Source organism: Aythya ferina (assembly GCF_964211825.1).
Source record: "Aythya ferina genome assembly, chromosome: 2".
NCBI classification, from domain to species: Eukaryota; Metazoa; Chordata; class Aves; order Anseriformes; family Anatidae; genus Aythya; species Aythya ferina.
Genome location: NC_140297.1, coordinates 83,410,124 through 83,428,386, shown reverse-complemented (window position 1 = coordinate 83,428,386; position 18,263 = coordinate 83,410,124). Strand labels below are relative to the sequence as shown.

Genomic DNA, 18,263 nt, shown 5'->3' with positions numbered 1-18,263 from the left:
TTTATTTGCATACAAGTTAAATATGACAAGAAAGAGACACCTGTTTAGAATGTATTTGCAGAAGAAATGTTTCATATTTTGGCAGATACAAGCAAAAGATGAATATCATGGATTGTAGAGGAATATCCATATTACACTTAGTACATGGTTTGTGGATTCATTCTGTAAGATGTTTGTAACTTTTCCAAGCCAGTACTAGCCCTGACTGAATATGAAGTTCAAGTTTAGATTTTTAAAAAAGCACTGGAAAAAAAAATCAGTTCATCTCATAATTAATAGAGAGGTATATGCTATTCTAGCCAGCTACTTCATCATAATAGAGTGGGTTTTAGGAGAGAAACATTATTCTATTTTATATTCTTAGAACACATATCTATCAACTGTCAAGTTGGATTTTATTTTGAATTAAAAGCTCTAATTGATGTGAATTTTCAAACAAGCTTACATGAACACCTAGCTGACAGGTTCGTGTATTACAGACTCCTCTTCCAAGTTTTCATTGTACCAATGAATCTGCAATGGTTCCCCAGCTTGAAGGCCTAAAAAATGAACTAAAACAACGTTATATTGTCTTACAAGATTTCTTTTGATCCTTTGGGGAATGTTTTGGGTCTAGTAACTTCTACTTTTGGTGATTTCAGTTGCCTTTCCAGAAAAACGCTTCTGATTTACCTTAATTTTATGAACTATCAGGAAGCATGATCTTTGTTTTTTCCTCTTAACTGGGAAAAGCTCCATAGCTCAGCAGGTCACAGCAGGTGTGCTTGACTTGAGAGTAAAATGACACAGTAAACCTCCCCTTCAGTCTGTTTTGTTATTTGTATTTTATTGCCTGAAGCAGTGAGCACACGGTTTTCTAGTCCCATTATTGTGATTTCCTACCAGATTTATTGTTGATGAAGAGAGCTTAAGCATACTTATTATGTAGATGGGATATTGTCTCCATATTTAAGTTTTTAATAAGATTGACATTTGATTTTTTTTTTCCTGCCAAAACTGAAACGACTGCTGTTGTAGTTTCACATTTTACACACATGTATTTAGCTTGTAGTCATGACAGATTATTAGATTGGAATACTGTAGGGATTTTTCCATGGGGTGCATCCCTCAGGTTGTTAAAATTGAGACCAGAAAACTGTCTCCTGGCTTCATTTTTAGCTAAGTATTTTTTTTAAGCCTTTATAAGTTAATTAAGCCTTTATAAGTAAGTCAGTCTTTATAAGTTAATAAAGTCATTTCAGTACTAGGTGAACTTCTTTTGAGCACAGAAAGCAAATAAAAACACCCAGTGTTACTTCTCCCTCAACTACAGTACCAGTTCTGCTTTGTGTCATTGAAGTTCTGTAGATCAAACCTCAAGGAGGAAGCAGAAGGGCTAGAAGACAAACAGGTTTAAAGAAATCCTACAGAGAATTTGCTTTCCAACCTGATATTTAATAGGTACAGAAAGGGCAAAAGCAGACAGAAAATTGAGGTTTTCTTACACCATAGAAGTCAGGAGGAAGAGGGTGCTCACTAAAGTAAGAAAGGACAGCTATATGTAGAAAAAACAACACGGAAAGGAAAATGCAATCACTTTATACAGGGTAGAGAAATACAAGTAGAGGCAGAGAAATAGTTAAGAGAGCATCTGGTTCATCCACAACTACACTTGCATGTTTGCCAGCCAAACCTCTGATCACCTAAAATATATAGCTGCTGGATTACTTATTGGTGCAATCGCTCCCATGTACCATTGTGTAGAATGAATGCTTTGGTTGTCTTAGCATGCATCATCTACATTGGTCAAATTCTCTACCGAGCTCCGAAGTGCACTGGTTTTACTATTCTTGTTAAACCTTTGCAGTGCACTGTTTGCAGCTGTGATTATGGTATATGTTCTTGGATATGCTTATATATTCACATGTATAACAGCGTAGTCCAAGCTTGAATCCTCAAGGATGCCTTGAGCTGCCTTGGATTCATACATGTAGATCTTAAAGCTTGGTGCAAACACAGTCCACAGTGTTTGAGCTCTGATTCTCCAAGAATACTATTCAGGGCGAGTATCCTGGCACTCCATACAGGGCCATATGGATATGAAAATGCACACAGGACTGCTTGCTGAAGCAGGTGTGTCTTGTGATCATGTCTAGTTGGAGTAAAAAATCAATGCAAGAAACCAAACTGAGAACAAGCATTTTTCTATAGAACTACCCTTTCAAGGGTCCCAAACTCTTAGTTTCATTTCCACAATTTTGCTGATGTTCTGCTGATGCTTTACTAGCCTGCTGAAGACTAGAAAGGGAAAAGATGGGAGGTGTGGTCCATTCCGGTAGTGAGGTGATGGGAATACGCCAACAAACACTGCAAGGCAACAGCCTTGGAAAAAGAACAGGCTTGCTGTTTACTGGTACTTACGTTATCCCTTCCAGTCAGAGCAGAGAGAAGGGAAAGGATGAAATGCTGCTGGCAACTTCCCTCCTGTGAGTCCCACCCGCTTCTGCACTTCCATCCTAATCTGCAATAAGCAGGAGTGAAAATCCTTGTGTTTGAAATAGCAAGTTCTGTGCTAGCTGTCTCCTCTGTGTGATGGGATGCCAAGTCAAGAAGAGCTTTGAATTAGTGCTGCCTTAAACACTCCCATTCTTTGTAAATTCTCTGGAGAAGGCTAAATGTGTTTTAACACAAAGGTGGTGCATTTTATTACGTTATACCTGGAAGAATTAATTTGTGAGATAAAAAGCAGGTTTAGAAATGCTTGCATAAGACAAAATAGTAATTAAAAAGTGATTTTAAAAAATCTTCCACCCTCTGTGTTCTTCAAGATAAATCCTTTCCTCCAAGCTTAATTTCTAAGTCTTCTGAACCCATCTGTTTCCTAGGAGCCTTTTCTTGTTCTTGAGGCCTTCCTTGGCTTGCTCCCTTGAGTATTTAAAAACCCCAGGTGTCTTAACCTTTTTTCATGGCACTCTTCACCTGCCCTGTGCTGTGATCTGGGAGCCTTTCCTTGCAGCAGAAGAGGTTGTTTCAAGGCCAGAAGGTTATGTTTGTAGTTAGAAAATCTGTAGGTTGGTGTAGAGATTATGATATTAAATTTGAAGATGAAGGCAAAAGTAACTGGAAAAGGTACTTCAATTTATCTGAAGACACTGAATTACAGTTCAGGACAATCTTGATGCATTGGAGAATTCTGCTGCATGAAGGATATGGATTTTATTAGTGACAAATGCAGAGCATGATTTACTGGCAGGAATAATCAGCTGAACAAATGCAGCACAGGGGTAATTACTGGCTGGGCAGTAATTCTGCAGAAAAGTTCACAGACAACAGTGAATAACCTCAATTATGCCCAGCTTTACTCAGTAATTGAAAGATTTTGATAGAACTGATGGTTATCAACTGGAGAGAGCTCATAAAAGAGTAGTGAGAAAAATTAGGAGGCTAAGTTCATAGGGGAGTGGTTGAAGACAGGTGTCAATGAGGAGTGTTGTCTAGAGGAAGGAATTAGGGTAAAACTATTGATGAAGAGGATGGGGGAAAATGATGCCAAGAGGGAGACAAGTTTTTTGTTTGTTTGTTTTAGTATATTTTGGGCAGGACAAATTAGATAAACTGAAATTAAAGCAAGAGAGATTTTGACGGCTAGACATTAGGAAGAAGACGTAAGGTGATAAAAATGTCTGGTGAAAGTGTGGGATGCCCGTTATTGGAGTCTTGAGTAATGAACAGGGAACAGATCTTTGGTGGGAGGGAGGCCTTAAGTTAATGTTTCTGCTGTTGGTGAGGAATGCACTAGGTGGCCTCCTGAGGCTTCTCCCCATCCTGCAATTCTTGTGCTTTCAGTGGACGAGTCAAGAAGGCACTTCCTGGAAAACAAAAACCTTCAAGCAATTAGAAAACACTTAACAGTCGTGTTTTTCTTAATATTCTGAATAATTTGCTCTCTTTTTACGAAGGTGCATGTCCTCAATTTATGTGACTGACACTGGCTTTTCAGCAAATATTACTTGTAACTTCAATCTGTTTTCCAGGTGGCATAAGTGACATTCAGAAGCACAACCTTGCTTCAGTAAAAAATGAACCTACAAACATGTAATAGTTGACTGAAACATACAAGTTGTCAGCAAAGTGAAATAGGCAATTAAAGTGAATGTCATTGCCTGTGTTATATTACATATCTATTGCTCACTGTAAATGTATAATAAATGATTTAGGCATCCATTCCAGAACCACATGTGTCCATAAATGGTTTTGTCCCTAGCAATGATGCTTTTCTTGCTGGCTGGCAGTGGAATTGCGTATTTTAAGGTCTTCTCTTTTGTTACAGGTTTTGGGCTGGATCCGAAATGGGGAGTCTATGCTAAATGCTGGCCTTATCACTGCTAGCTCTTTGCAGGAAGCAGAACAGTTACAGAGGGAACACGAGCAGTTTCAACATGCAATAGAGGTAAAAGCACCATTTCAGTGACCGTATCCAAGAAGTCCTCTATTATTGTTCATGAGTCTCTGTAAACAGCGTTGTCCTAAGGAGATGTATCTCCTCTTTCCCTTTTCATACTGGTGGGTTAACGCTACAGCATTGAAATCATCTTATGGCAAAGAGATAAAAACACTTATTGGGAAGGTGGGGATTTTGTTCTTTTTTTTTTTTCTTGTTTTGGAGCTGCAATGCCAGACGATCACCTCTTCTTGGTGCCTTTTTTGCAGCATTGTAAAATAGTAATTTTTTGATCAGAGAAGAATAAAAAAGTTAAAAAAAAACAAATCAAGTAAGTCTGTTAACAGCAGCTTTACTGAAAATGGTGGTTCCCTTTTTTAGAATACAACAATATTAAACTAGGCATTAAAGTTGAGAATATATGAAACAGCACACATTAATTGTATGTATTCTGATTAAAGAACAACCACCATTTATTCATTGTATTATGATATGGTCTTTTAATGTTTCCATTTTTGTTCAATGTTAAGTTTTACTGAAATTTATGTGTGGTGAAGTGTCCTTCCTCCTGCTTTGATTTCAAACTAAATATATTGGACTGGTCATCTCTGTGCAAAAATTGTACAGAGATCTTAAGTTTGACTGGAACACAGTAATACTGATTTATATGCTCTATTGAGGGATTTGTGGTGACTTTCATTGTATATAGTATGTTTTTAAAAAAACTTCTGATGCAAATGTAACCAATGTTATGTTCCTTTGGGAAAACTATTTTCATTTTCAGAAGTACTGTCCTGCAATAATAGTTTAATGCTCTTGCGCCATTTTGTGGAGCAATTTTTCTTCTAATGAGTGGAGAGAGTTGTCTTTTTTATTGTCCTATATGCTTGCGTCTTTGTTCACTACTAATTTGCAATAGACTTTCTTAAAGCTGTGAGGACAGAAATAGCAATCAGACCAAAATAAGATAAATCCTTTTCATCTTTTTTCCCCTTCTTATGATGAAGGGAAAGCAAATCAACCTGGAATTCATGGTTATAAAGAATTTTACTGTGACATAGAGATGAGATGTGTGATTAATGCTTTGCAGTCGGCTTTTATTGTAGTCTGCTAATCATTGTTGATTTGCTGGTAAATCTCCATAGGATTTATTTTCCTTGTGTTTGCATAATGAAGTCATGCAGTGACTAATATTAGACAGTTATTTTTAGTTTATGAGTATGTGTGTGTGCATGTAGAAGTGTCACTGACACAAGTGGAAATGTGACCCTTTGAGGTCTTCAAGAACATGAACTCAAATGCTCTCCTGAACCCCTGAATTTTCATCTCTTGTCAGAAAACGCATCAAAGTGCCCTACAGGTTCAGCAGAAGGCAGAGGCAATGCTGCAGGCTAATCACTATGACATGGATATGATCAGGGAGTGTGCAGAGAAGGTTGCTTCCCATTGGCAACAACTGATGCTGAAGATGGAGGACCGTCTCAAGCTTGTGAATGCCTCTGTTGCCTTCTATAAAACTTCTGAACAGGTACAGAAATGCTACATGAGCTGTGTCAGCCTTGGTAAATTCTTCAGTGCAGTGTCAAAAAAAATTGGTTGACTGTATTTGGTTATGTTTACCAATTTGATAACAATGAAATGCAGTCATAAAATACAAAAAAATCAAAAAGCAAATTATTTTCCCAGCTGCCTTAGAAACAGAAATCATGGTTTTAACTGAGTAGTAGACAAATTGCACTAACTACTTGGAGGCTACAGTGTAATTTGTCTGGCTACACTCGCTTCAATTAGAAAAATTCAAAGATTACCAAAGTGCTGTGGTTATTGGTGAAGACTCAAATCTTTGTCAGCCTCTTCTGTCTCTCTGGCCTTTAATATTCCCCAGATTCTTATTTTAATTGAGATAAAGGCCTGTAAAACATTTCCGAAATAAAACAGGAATACAAGTGCTTAGTTTTATTACTGCTTGTATCAAGAAGTTTTGCTTAAACCACAAGCAAGTTACACGGAGGTTTTAATGGAACTACTGCAGATGGTTAATGCTGTGTTTTGTGTGAGAGTCAGAGAAAAGTCAGCTTTATTTGACTTGTCAGCAGAAGAGTTAGTGGGAATATTGGCAAGGTTACTTCCTTTGCAATCATGTCTGAAGCTTATCCTGAACTTTGCAGTCACAGAAACTGGGAAAGATGAGCAACTTCAGAGAGAGCATCCTGAGAAATGTCGCCTAAGAAGGCCAATGCTTGCAATCCTAAAGCCAAAGTTGGTTATTTTCTATTAAGTTACAGTGAAAATATGTCAGAGCCTAAGATATATGTAAGGGATAGATCAGTTTTCATTTTTACTGCCCTGAATTTCAAATTTTTGTTGTACTGAATTACACTCAAGTTGGACTCCTCCTGCCTGATAGGTGTGCAGCGTGCTGGAAAGCCTGGAGCAAGAATATAAGCGAGAAGAGGACTGGTGTGGGGGTGCAGACAAACTGGGTCCCAACTCTGAAACAGATCATGTTACACCCATGATAAGCAAACACCTGGAACAGAAGGAGGCGTTCCTAAAGGTAGGTCTTGTCACTTATTGTGGTCTTCCGTGTCTTAGAAAACAAGCAGTCAAACATTGACTATTGGAGCACTGAAACGTGCCTGGAAAGCAATGGAGCAGTGTCTAGTTAAAAGCTAAGCTATGTACATGTTCTGAACCACAAAATGTGGTAAGTGGCATGTTAACCACTTCTGACGGTGAATAGCAGAGTATAGCCAAGTGCATAAAATTGTGGCCAGCCCTGTAAATGTATTTCCTGTGGAACTTCAATAGATGTCAGGTCTCCCACTGTGACTGAAGTTGAATTGGGAATCACAGCTTTGAGCAACTGTCAATGTAAAGAATACTTAAAAGCTGCTGCTTTGGAAAAGAAGTGGCAGTCACATATTGTCATTACTGCCTGCGTATCAGAGCAACTCTTAGTTGTACTTGGACTACAGTACAAAAAGAAGAAAATTACTAGACAAGCGTCTGGAAGTAGCTGGGATTGTGTAATAGTCTGCAGATAAATTAAAGGTTTTTTATTCTAGCTAATGCCCTAATGAAGAGAGTTATTGATCATACCGAATAAAAGTGTAACGGATGCTTGCAAAGCAGCATGACTAAGCCTATAACCAAAGGCTTTTTCCAGTATCGCCTTGAAAGACTTCACAGTATATAACTTAGTTTTACTAAAAGCCTTTTTGTTCTCAGTGCACAGATGAGAACATTCAAAAATGTATTAGCATTGCTCTAATAATGCTGTCAAACGCATCTTTCAGCAGTGGGCATGTGAATTTCCAGTCTTTGGGTTAAAATAATTCGAGAAATTACTTGGTATCTTTGTTACTGCATGTAACCAATTTAAAGCAGCATTTCATGTTCTGGTTATTAGAAATAAGGCAGCCAGGCCATATATAGTACTTGATGTGCATTAAGATGAAGAAGGCAGCTGAGCTGAGCGTTGGCAGTACAGCTGAGAGGACTCAAGGTTCTCAAGGCCTTTAAAGGACATCTTAATATTTTAGCACTTTTGGTTTCACTTCAGCAAAGCAATTACTTTTTGTCTAAAGTATTGGTGGATGTTTTAGAATATGCAGGTGATGTCATAAGCATGTGCACTCTGTTTATGCAATAAATCATTTCAAGTGGCACATACACAAAACAAACTATGAGCTCTGAGTCATGCTGAAAGCTCTAAAGCAGGTAATTGCTTTCCAGGATCTTCAGATAAAAACTAGTAGCATTTTGTTTGGTTGGGTTTTTTGTTTCAGTTTTTAGGTGTGGTTTTTTTTTTCCTGCCAGATAAGTAAGGATTATTTGTTGGGGAAACAATTTTAATGGTTGGGTTGGCTTACTTGTAGAAGAATTTAATAGGCAACGTTTCTTAATGTGGAAAGGGGGGGATATATACAAAAAGGGGGAGAGGAAGGCTCTTCATCTCTTTTGAATGCATATGCGTACATCTTGGAAGAAAATAATACTGCTGACTCTCTAGGCTTGCACACTGGCCCGGAGGAATGCCGATGTCTTCCTGAAATACCTGCACAGGAATAGCGTTAACATGCCAGGGATGGTGACACACATTAAAGCACCTGAACAGCAAGTCAAAAGTAAGGGGACTCTTGTTCTTATTCTTTTTTCTTTTCTTTTTTTTCCCATCCAAAGAGCGCAATGATCATGTGCTGTGGTGTGTGTGATGCTGGGGGACTGAAGCCCGCACAAGTGGAAATGGTTCTGTCAGGCTTAACAGGAATTAATTAAAATTGTTCTCACACTTTGAAAGAGCTGACAGTCGTCAAATTTTCTTATACCCAAATGAATTTGCTCTGAATTTATTTATCTCCTTCTTACGCTTGATCTTCTTGCAATTTGAAACTCAGATGTGCTGCTTTTGTTTAGAGAATGAGATAGTAAACTTCCATGTGATGATGTTTGGTCTGAAGCCAAGAGGGAGCTGCTGATCACTTGAAGCTTACTCAGTCTGCCGGTGTGGTGCATTTTGTGAGTTCCTCAGGAATGCCAGGGTGATACAAGGCAATCCCTCGAATGATGCCCTTGGGATCTTCATATAGTTGAATCGTTTAAAGGAACTTGATGAAATATAGGATAACTGGTGTCATGTTTAAATTTCTTGTTTAGATAAGTAGTAGCTGAGATGAGGCAGGAAAGTACCATTATGTGGGGCTTGGCTTTTGGTAGGACTAATTCAACATAGTGCAGCTTTGAGGTGTAACTTGTGTTGTGGGGAATGGACTAGAGACAGAAATCTGCAGGGTTTTCAGGGATGAAAGTGGCAAAATGACAGAAATTAGTAGGGTGTGCATAAATGGTGGGTGAAGCAGGCAGAACAGAGATTAGAGGGAGACATTCAGAAATAAATACTGCGTTTTAATAGCTTATTTGCTGGTCATATACTGCTTGATGCATTTTGAACCTGTGGCTGAACATGTCAGTGCTACAAACTCAGAAGCAGAGAAGTCTAAGTCAAATTGCCTAATTAATTGCTGTTTGCAGGTATCCAAAGGGAGTTGTGCAGAAGGTGGAGCCAAACTGAGAGGAACACAGCATTGGGACCTTGATGTAAATTTTTGGTCCTAATAGAAAATTCTGATATAAGGAAAAACTGGTAAAGCAGGAGTGAGAAACCACTGAGTAGAACAGGTACTCCAGAGAGGTGGTGGAGTCTTTGGGAAAATTTAAAATTCATTTGAACATGTCCCTGAATGATTCTGAAGTTACTCTTGCTCTGAGGGGGACATTGGAATGGATGATCTCCAGAGGTCACTTCCACTCTAAATTATTTTTGATTCTACCAGAAAAGGACATGCTGACTTTCTTCATTTTCCTATAACAGAAAAAAAAAAGTTTGCTAAGCTCATCTATGTATCTGATGGTACTCAAACTGAAAATCTCCCTGTGCTGATTTTTTCTTCTTGGAGAGATAATAGAGTATCGGACATTTGTAGGGAAATAATTAGATTGTGTCTGTTGAAACTTTGGACGTGTGCAGATCAGACAAAGGATTATTTCTCCCCCTATCCTGAAGACATCAACATTTATAAAACTGCATAAGACAAAATTTCTATGCAGATTCAGGTCGTATCAATAGTGAAAAATTGTTAATGACATTTGTCAATTATCTCTACTCTTAGTAGTGGAAAACAAAATCAAAGCAGAAGCAAGCAGAAAGTTGAGCTATAATGTTTCTTGAGTGTAAGAAAAAAAGTTTTAGGACTTGTAGGCAAACTTTTAAGATTTGGTTCCAAAAGCTGTTTTGTGCAGAAAACAGTCATTCTGAGAAAGATAAATATGTTCAAATGAGGGAAAAGTAGAGAAGTCTTTGCTAATGTCCTTAAAAATAATTACATTTCAGAACAGTAGTCTCTTTTAATCTCTTTTCTAAATAGATAGGATTGAAAAGAATAGAGTGTTTATTTCAAGAATACATCTAAGTACGAGTGTGTGTAATGGTCCTGCAGAACAGATGCACCCTGTGTTTCAACAAAATGAAATAATGTGTTAGACTGTGCTCATTATATAGTATTCAGACATTAAAAAGAACTGTTTATAAAATGGAGTAACCCTTGAGTTTCTGCAGAACTGCTGAACTTTTTTTTAAAACAAACAAAAAAGCAAATTACCATACATTATTCAGTGGCAGACTTGATCCTTGTTCCCAGATGCAGGTTAAAATATCTAGAAAAGCAATCTGTTAATATAGGCAAAGTTTAGCTAAACACATTCTTCCTGGGAAACAGTAATCACAATGATACTGAACTCTGAAAGATGTCATTCTGTCCCTTCATACCAGTGTAAACAATTTTCTTGACATGTCGTTACAGCTATAGAAATTCTGTATCAGACACCATGCCAAAGCCAATCTTTATGAAGTAGTAGTGGCCCGAAACTTTGTTGTGGCAGGTGGATACAGCCAGTGACAATAGCTGTAAGCTCAGAAACAGAGCATCTTCATTTTTCCTTCTGCTGCTAATTTCATGTGCTTCTTCCTTGCCTCTCCTTCACAGGTTACAGGTGAACAACGTAGATGAAGGAACTTTGGTCTAGTGTTGCTCGTATTTTTAGATAATCTGATAGAGAGTGCAAGAAGTGTAGAGACGAGCTCCAAGAGATTTCAGCTGATAGAATAAATTGAAAGCTTAGGAACTACTTTGGTATCCTAACAAATGATGGAACTAAAGAAAACTACTGTTCAGAAGGCTCAAAATAGGTTGAACTGCTCATCTAAACACGATATGAAAAGTCGACATTCTATAACTTCTTATTATTATGTTATAAAATGTGTTCTATTCCTTGTCAGTCCAAGAAATTAATGGCAGTAACATTAATGGGACTCAGCCAAATGCCTCTCACTGGCTTGCCATCTGTATCATGTCCTCACAGAACAAGTGCTGTTCCAATTAGCTAAATTCACCTTACTCGCTGTGTATCAGAACTACTTCACTTGCGTCATTATCAAGACATCTCTTCTTAAATGCTGTCCATTTGGGTTTATTACATTACAAAATGGTAGTTCCCCAGAAATCTGGTGTATGTTCTGTGCAAGCATTTCAGAGGTGGCCTAAGGCAGAAATAAAACTGAGAAAGCAGGTGAGGCAGCACTGCATATAGCAGTTCAGCTCATGACTTGGCAAGGGGACAGATGAGTTGAGGCATGTTTGAGGGTAGCCTGCCCAGCAGGAATAAAACATTGGCTGCAGTTACCAGCTTCCAACGAAAAGCAAATTCTGGGTGATCTCAGCACTCCGTGTCAAATGGGACTACGGTATTTCCAAGCAGGAAGATACTGGCAGCAGTGTAGCCAAGTTTCATAATCCTCAGGAAGGCAGTAGCAGGTGATTGTAATTGGTCCCAGCTCACCCATGGGTAGGGAGAGATGTTTTTCCCTTCAGGCTGCCTTTGAGCTTATCTGTCAAACCGTTTCTCTGAGTTGCTAGCTTTTGCAAGTTAAGACGTGGTGGACCAGCACCATGAGGCTGGGGGACACAAAGATGTTCAGAGGTCTAGCCCCTAAGACTCTTCACATTTGTTGAAAATACGCAGTTGTGGGTGTCAGTAGAAAAACAAGTAAAGCATTGCTGTGAAGGATAAGCCTTTTTTGTGGTCTCTCCTGTTCTTTTCAAATGGTGGAGGCTTCCCTGTGGGTTCTTTGCACTTCCAACAGAATCACCTGACAGAGATCTTGTGATTCCCCATTCCCATGTATTTCAGCTTGCCATCTAGGTTTGCAGTAGCTACAAAATCCACTAGGGTTGCTGCTCTGAAAGAAACAGTGGGTAAAGTGAGCTTAACAAGAAACTGCTAGGATTTATTTATTTGAAATAAAAACCAATAAGCATTAAAGGAGCAGAGTTCAGATAAGATCCACAGCATATTGTAAGCAAAAACCCTTTGCCATCAAAGAATTTATAAGCCAGACACATGGAATTGCAGGTTAACAGTATAATTTGGATGCAATTCTCAATGCTAGACAGTTTCTTATACTCAGAAATGGAATAGCAAATTGTGGAGTTAATTATTTGATTACCTGGAAATTCTGTCGAGGCTCAATGAACATGGATATTTGAGCAAGTCATCATTCTCAATTATACTGTTATTTTGTCTTTTTTCTTTTTTTCTTGTTATTCCATATGTCCAAATGTGTGGCATTTGTTATTGTAGTGAGCTAAGCTTATATACTTACCCATATATATTAAATTGTAAAAACACTTTATAGGAAACTTGTATATTCAGAAAAAAAAGGTATTCTGTGGTTAATATGAGCCTTTAAGCATATTGTGATTGCTTCTGCATGCTCACTGTTTCTGAGAAAATCCTTCAAGAACTATCTTTGTCATACTAAGCTTTGAGCTCTTTTAAACAGTGGCAATCCCTGATTGAAAAGCATCTGATAGAAGAAAAGGTGTCATTAATAGGTTTCAATTACATCTCTGGTTTCTTTAACTAATGTTTCTCTAAACAAAAAAGGAGCACCAACATTTTATGAACATGAAAAAGAGCAAAATAGAGTAACAGAGAGTAACACCATTACCAATTCTATAGTGTAAACTACTTCCACTGATTTTGGTATGTTATTTCAAAATTGTTTGTCATAACCTCTGATGAAACTGTTTGCATTCCTTGCAGATATCTTGAATGAGCTCTTCCAGCGGGAAAACCGTGTGCTGCATTATTGGACCATGCGTAAAAGGCGTCTTGATCAATGCCAACAGTATGTGGTGTTTGAAAGAAGTGCCAAACAGGTGAGGGTTGTACATAAAAATTCTCTTCAGAGCGATTAAGGTTTGACATAAACTGGCATGTCCTGTAATTGCAAATTTGCCATTAACTTCAATATTCCAAATGCTCGAAAGATCAATAATTAAAGTAGAAGGTAAGATGAATTATTTGCTGTTCCTTTAATACAGAACAACTAAATCTGCTGAGGCAGGCTGTCTTTATTGCTGTAATTTAAAGGTAGTGTTTTACTTCTGCCAGCTTGATCTGATACTGCCTAGTCTCATTTCTTCAAGCTTGTGTTGACAAATTGTTATGCTTGTTAACTTTTACACACACACACAATTTGATCAGGGAAATAACAGACATCAACATATTTCTCAGATGGTTGGGGGTAGGAGGGAATCTAATTAATCTAGATAAACCTAATCTAGAAAATAGAAGTGGGATAATTCATTAAACAGTGTAATTGAATGACTGCAAAGGTCTTCGCAATTTTTGTGTATTTGCATGGTAGGTCCAACTTCTTATATTTTGTTGAATTTAGCAGTCTGGAAATAACCATTAAGAAATTACAGCTGAAAAAAATCCCCTTTACTAATCATAATGGAAGCCATAAAAATAAACTGGGGGGTTCCAAGGCAAAATTGCTAACTGGAATGATCGGCAAATCTTTTTTTTTTTTTTTTAACTGGATATAGGACAAAGAAAGGAAGCTAATCTATTCCTGTTCCGCAAAAACGAATGCAACGCCCGTAGTGCAAAATATAGTTAGACATATTTTAAAGGACTCTAAAAGCTAATCTTATATTTCTTTCTGACAGCCGGTGTAGGCAGAGGCTTAATTACTAGTGGTCTGTTTTGATCTTGAAAGGTTTCTGAAGTCTGTCTTTCATGACTTCACAAAGAAAGTAATGCAAGTTAAATCCTGGAGTGAAGTTAAAGATGAATAAGCCTTTAAAACAACAATTAAAAACTACAACACCCCCACTCCAACCCCTCTTCCCGGTTTGTGAATGACCTTAACTTCAACTTCTGCCAAGCACATGACCTGCTTGCTTTTGAACAGAGATTACTGACTAATGGTCAAACACCAGAGATAAAGATCTGTCAGCGTTTTCATTGTAAATCCCATTTTGCAACAACCTTCAGTTTAGTCACTGCCATGTTTATTGGCACTCCACACTGATTAACCATAAATGGGAAATATTGCTGTCTTTGTTATGGTGTTTGTTTGGAAGTTGGAAGAACCCATGATTTGTGCTTTCAGATCTATGTTCCCTGCTATGGAAACAGATACCACAATAGTTTGCAAGGAAAGTGATTGAATGACTGATCATCCCAGAATTAAGGGCTCACCTGGTCTCTAAATTGATTTTTTCCAGTTCATGTCTGCTGATGTGCATCTCCATACATTTTAGCTTGGTGAAGAGAAGACTTAGAGGGGATTTTATCAGTGTGTACAAGTATCTAAAGGGTGGGTGTTAAGAGGAGGGGGCTGGACTCTTCAGTGGTACCCAGTGACAGGGCAAGAGGCAGTGGGCACAAACTGAAACACAGGAAGTTCCAGCTGAATACGAGGAGACATTTCTGTACTGTAAGGGTGACAGAGCACTGGAACAGCTTGGACAGAGAGGTTGTGGAGTCTCCTTCTTTGGATTTAGAGAACTCAAAACCCACCTGGATGCCATCCTATGAAATGTGCACTAGGTGATCCTGCTTGGCAAGGGGGTTGGACCAGATGATCTCCAGAGGTCCCTTCCAACCTCAACAGGTCTGTGATTGTATGATTCCAGCATACAGTCCTGACCTTCACATGAAATAAGCTGACTTAAACTGTAAGAATTAACATCAATATTAACTTCGGGTCACATGACTCTAGAGAGCTGCCAAGAAGTAATGCAAGGGTGATACTTGCAGAGGGAAAGTTCTGTTTGTCACTCATTCCAGCACTGTGTAATAAACCGACAAAAAAAAAAAAAAGGAGGCTAAAAAGTGAAAAAGCAAGAAGTATCAAAATAAACATTGTTTATAGCAATAACCTTTAATGTGCTTCTTGTCTATATCGGGCTTCACCTGCAAAGTTTGACATTAGAATTGACAAGAGACATTGTGCAGGTGGCCAGCTGATGTGCACCTCTTCTTGATCCCAGTCCAAGAGTCATTGGCTTGTTTCCGTCAATGGCACTTGAAAAGTGCAGGCCCATCTCGTCAGGCTAGCATCTGCACTAGTATGTGACCGGGTAAATTGCATGCTCGTACACCCTTACAGTCTTTAACATTCAGACACTGACGGTCAGTGTTCTAGCCAAACAGTATTGAACTCATTGAACACTTAAGATGTCAGAACCAAGAAGTTTCTAAGTGCATGTGCCTCTGCACGCTGCCATAGCAGCCTGTATTAAGAGTTTGTGCCTCAATTTGTGCCACAATTGCCTCAAGTGGAGTAGAGCAAAATTTACCTGTAACCAAGCTGTGTTTGTGAAATGTTGATAAAAGTTGGTTTCTGTTGGCAAAAGTATACTGCCTTCTCTCTTACTTTTCCTTCATTCTTGCTTTATTTAGGCTCTGGAATGGATTCATGACAACGGAGAGTTTTATTTATCCACGCATACTTCCACTGGTTCCAGTATCCAGCACACTCAAGAGCTGCTAAAAGAACATGAAGAATTTCAGATCACAGCAAAGGTAAAATAGAATTACAGAATGCGTTGGGTTGGAAGGGTCCTCAAAAATGACCTAGTTCCAACACCCCTACCATGGGCAGGGACACCACCCACTTGATCAGGTTGCCCAAGGCCCCACCCAGACTAGCCTTGAACACCTCCAGGGATGGGACATCCACAGCTTCTCTGGGCAACCTCTTCCAGTGCCTCACTGCCCTCTGAGTGAAGAATTCCCTCCTAACCTCTAATCTAAATCTCCATTCTTTTAGTTTAAAACCATTCCCCCTTGTTCTGTTATTATCTGCATGAGCAAAAAGTTCTATCTTTTTTAAAAGCCCCCTTTATGTACTGAAATGTCACAATGAGGTCTCCCCGGAGCCTTCTCTTCTCCCGGCTGAACATCTCCAGCTCTCTCAGCCTTTTTTTGTAAGAGCAGCCATCTGATCAACTTTGTGGCCCTCCACTGGACCTGTTCTAACAGGTCCACATCTTTCTTGTGCTGGGACCTCCAGACCTGGGCACAGTACTCCAAGCGGGGCCTTAGGAGGGCAGAGCAGAGGGGGACAGTCACCTCTCTCCACCTGCTGGCTACTCCTCTGGCGATGAAGCCCAGGATGCAGTTGGCCTTCTGGGCTGCAAACACTCACTGCCAGCTCATGTCGAACTTTTCATCCATCAGATTTCCCAAGTCCTTCTCTGCAGGCTGCTGTCAGTGAGTTCTTTTCTCAGTCTGTACTTGCATCTGGGATTGCCCCAACCCAGGTGCAGCACCTTGTACTTGGACTTGTTGAACCTCATTAGGGTCCACTTCTCAAGCTTGTCCAGGTCCCCTTGGTTGGTATCCCTTCTTGCTGGTGTATCAACTGCACCCATTCAGTTCAGTGTTGTCTGTGCTCTATGAAAAGTATCCTTAAAGAGCTGCTAGCTATGATCAGTTTCTCTGTGCACAAGGATAAAAATAAATAAATAAACCATGTACCATTTAAAAAACAAGCAAACAAAAAAACACAGTAAGAATGTCATGAAGAAGCTTAGTGTATTTGCATTGTCTTTCTGTATTTCTTCTGGGAACGGAATAAAACAAAAAATAATCAGAAAATTATCACCGTGTTACTAGAGCTCTATCAGCCAGCCCTATGTGCAGTTGATTTCTTATGACAGAATTGTAGTGAAATAGTTTTAAAATGACTTTAAAAAAAAGGAACCATGAGGTCCTTTGATTTCCATTTTTACATTCTTATGCCCGTGGATTACTGAATGTTCATTTAGGATATAAAACACAACAGAACATGTTATTCATCTACAATTTAATTGTAGCATAGTAGAAAAACAGCAGATAGTGAAAAATCATTACTGCTAAGGTTATTTGTTTTATTAAAATATTTTGTGATTCTATTGCAACTTTTTGAACTGTGGCAGAATTATTTTCTTCTCTGTTTCTGGAGGCCTATGCAGAGATGGAGATGTTACGTGTGAGGCTTAGTAGTTTTCACATGTGAAAAAACAACAGCTAGTGCATGACCAAAGTACCTGAGATTACGTAAACTTGTCAGTCTTTGTGTTTCATTTTGCAACTGTCACCTGTTTCCAACTCTTGGCTCTCCAGTCTTCCAAGGAGCCCAAAAAAGTAAACAAGAGTTCATTTTTCTAAAGGACTGCCTCAGAAGGAAAGAGACTTGGAGGTAGAGTTGGTCATGGAAAGGGAGAAAAGAGAATCCAGAAAGAACAGAGACCATATTTGTTTTTCAAACCCAGATTTTCTTCCGAGTTTCGCTCCAGCCTTTGTTCTGTTGGATTCCATCCAGCATGCAGAGCGCCACTGCCCCCGTTACTTCCTCTGTCAGTCAGTGGATGACGCTGGTGCCCCTTTTGAGAGGATGTTGTTAGTGCCACTCCCTACTTGTTTCAACCAGTTTCATTACTGGCTGGGAGGAAATACTAGCCCTGGCTTGCTCTTACACTTGGAATTCCACAGTGAAAAAAAGTGCTTAGATGAGTGACCATAAGGAAAGAGAAAGAAAAGAAAGAAAATAAAAAAAAAAGAAAGGATGAACACCACCACCAAAAAAAAAAAAAAAAAAAAAAAAAAAAGTCAAGTTCTTATTAACTGCTTTGCTTAACTCTCTGTTATCAAGGGCACTGGCAGGATGTTTTACTCTGACACCGTATCATAGAGAGGTGGACATATAAAGTCATGTTATGGATAATTTATGATTTACACAAAGAAAGTGCATAGTGTTAGGGAGCATGTTAATTGGGAAACACACTTAGTTACAGACTTGGTGGTGGTTTCTTGTTCTTTTAGAATCTAAGGACTATGTGAGAGCAAAACATCGTATGAAAAAATGTAAAGAATATAGTCTATATCCATTAAATTGTAAAGTGTATAACAAAAATGGTATCTATCACATCATTTCATTGAT

General features: G+C 38.7%; 1 protein-coding gene across 3 annotated transcripts in view; it reads left to right on the top strand.

Moving 5' to 3' along the window:
• TRIO (trio Rho guanine nucleotide exchange factor) overlaps positions 1-18,263 on the top strand; it is a 243,511-nt gene that overhangs the window by 132,349 nt on the left and 92,899 nt on the right. For all 3 annotated transcript variants that reach the window (XM_084511132.1, XM_084511133.1, XM_084511134.1), the window contains 6 exons: positions 4,310-4,429; positions 5,757-5,948; positions 6,828-6,977; positions 8,436-8,550; positions 13,085-13,200; positions 15,740-15,862. In XM_084511132.1, the coding sequence (XP_084367258.1) occupies positions 4,310-4,429; positions 5,757-5,948; positions 6,828-6,977; positions 8,436-8,550; positions 13,085-13,200; positions 15,740-15,862 (816 nt within the window). The remainder of the gene's footprint in view (positions 1-4,309; positions 4,430-5,756; positions 5,949-6,827; positions 6,978-8,435; positions 8,551-13,084; positions 13,201-15,739; positions 15,863-18,263) is intronic.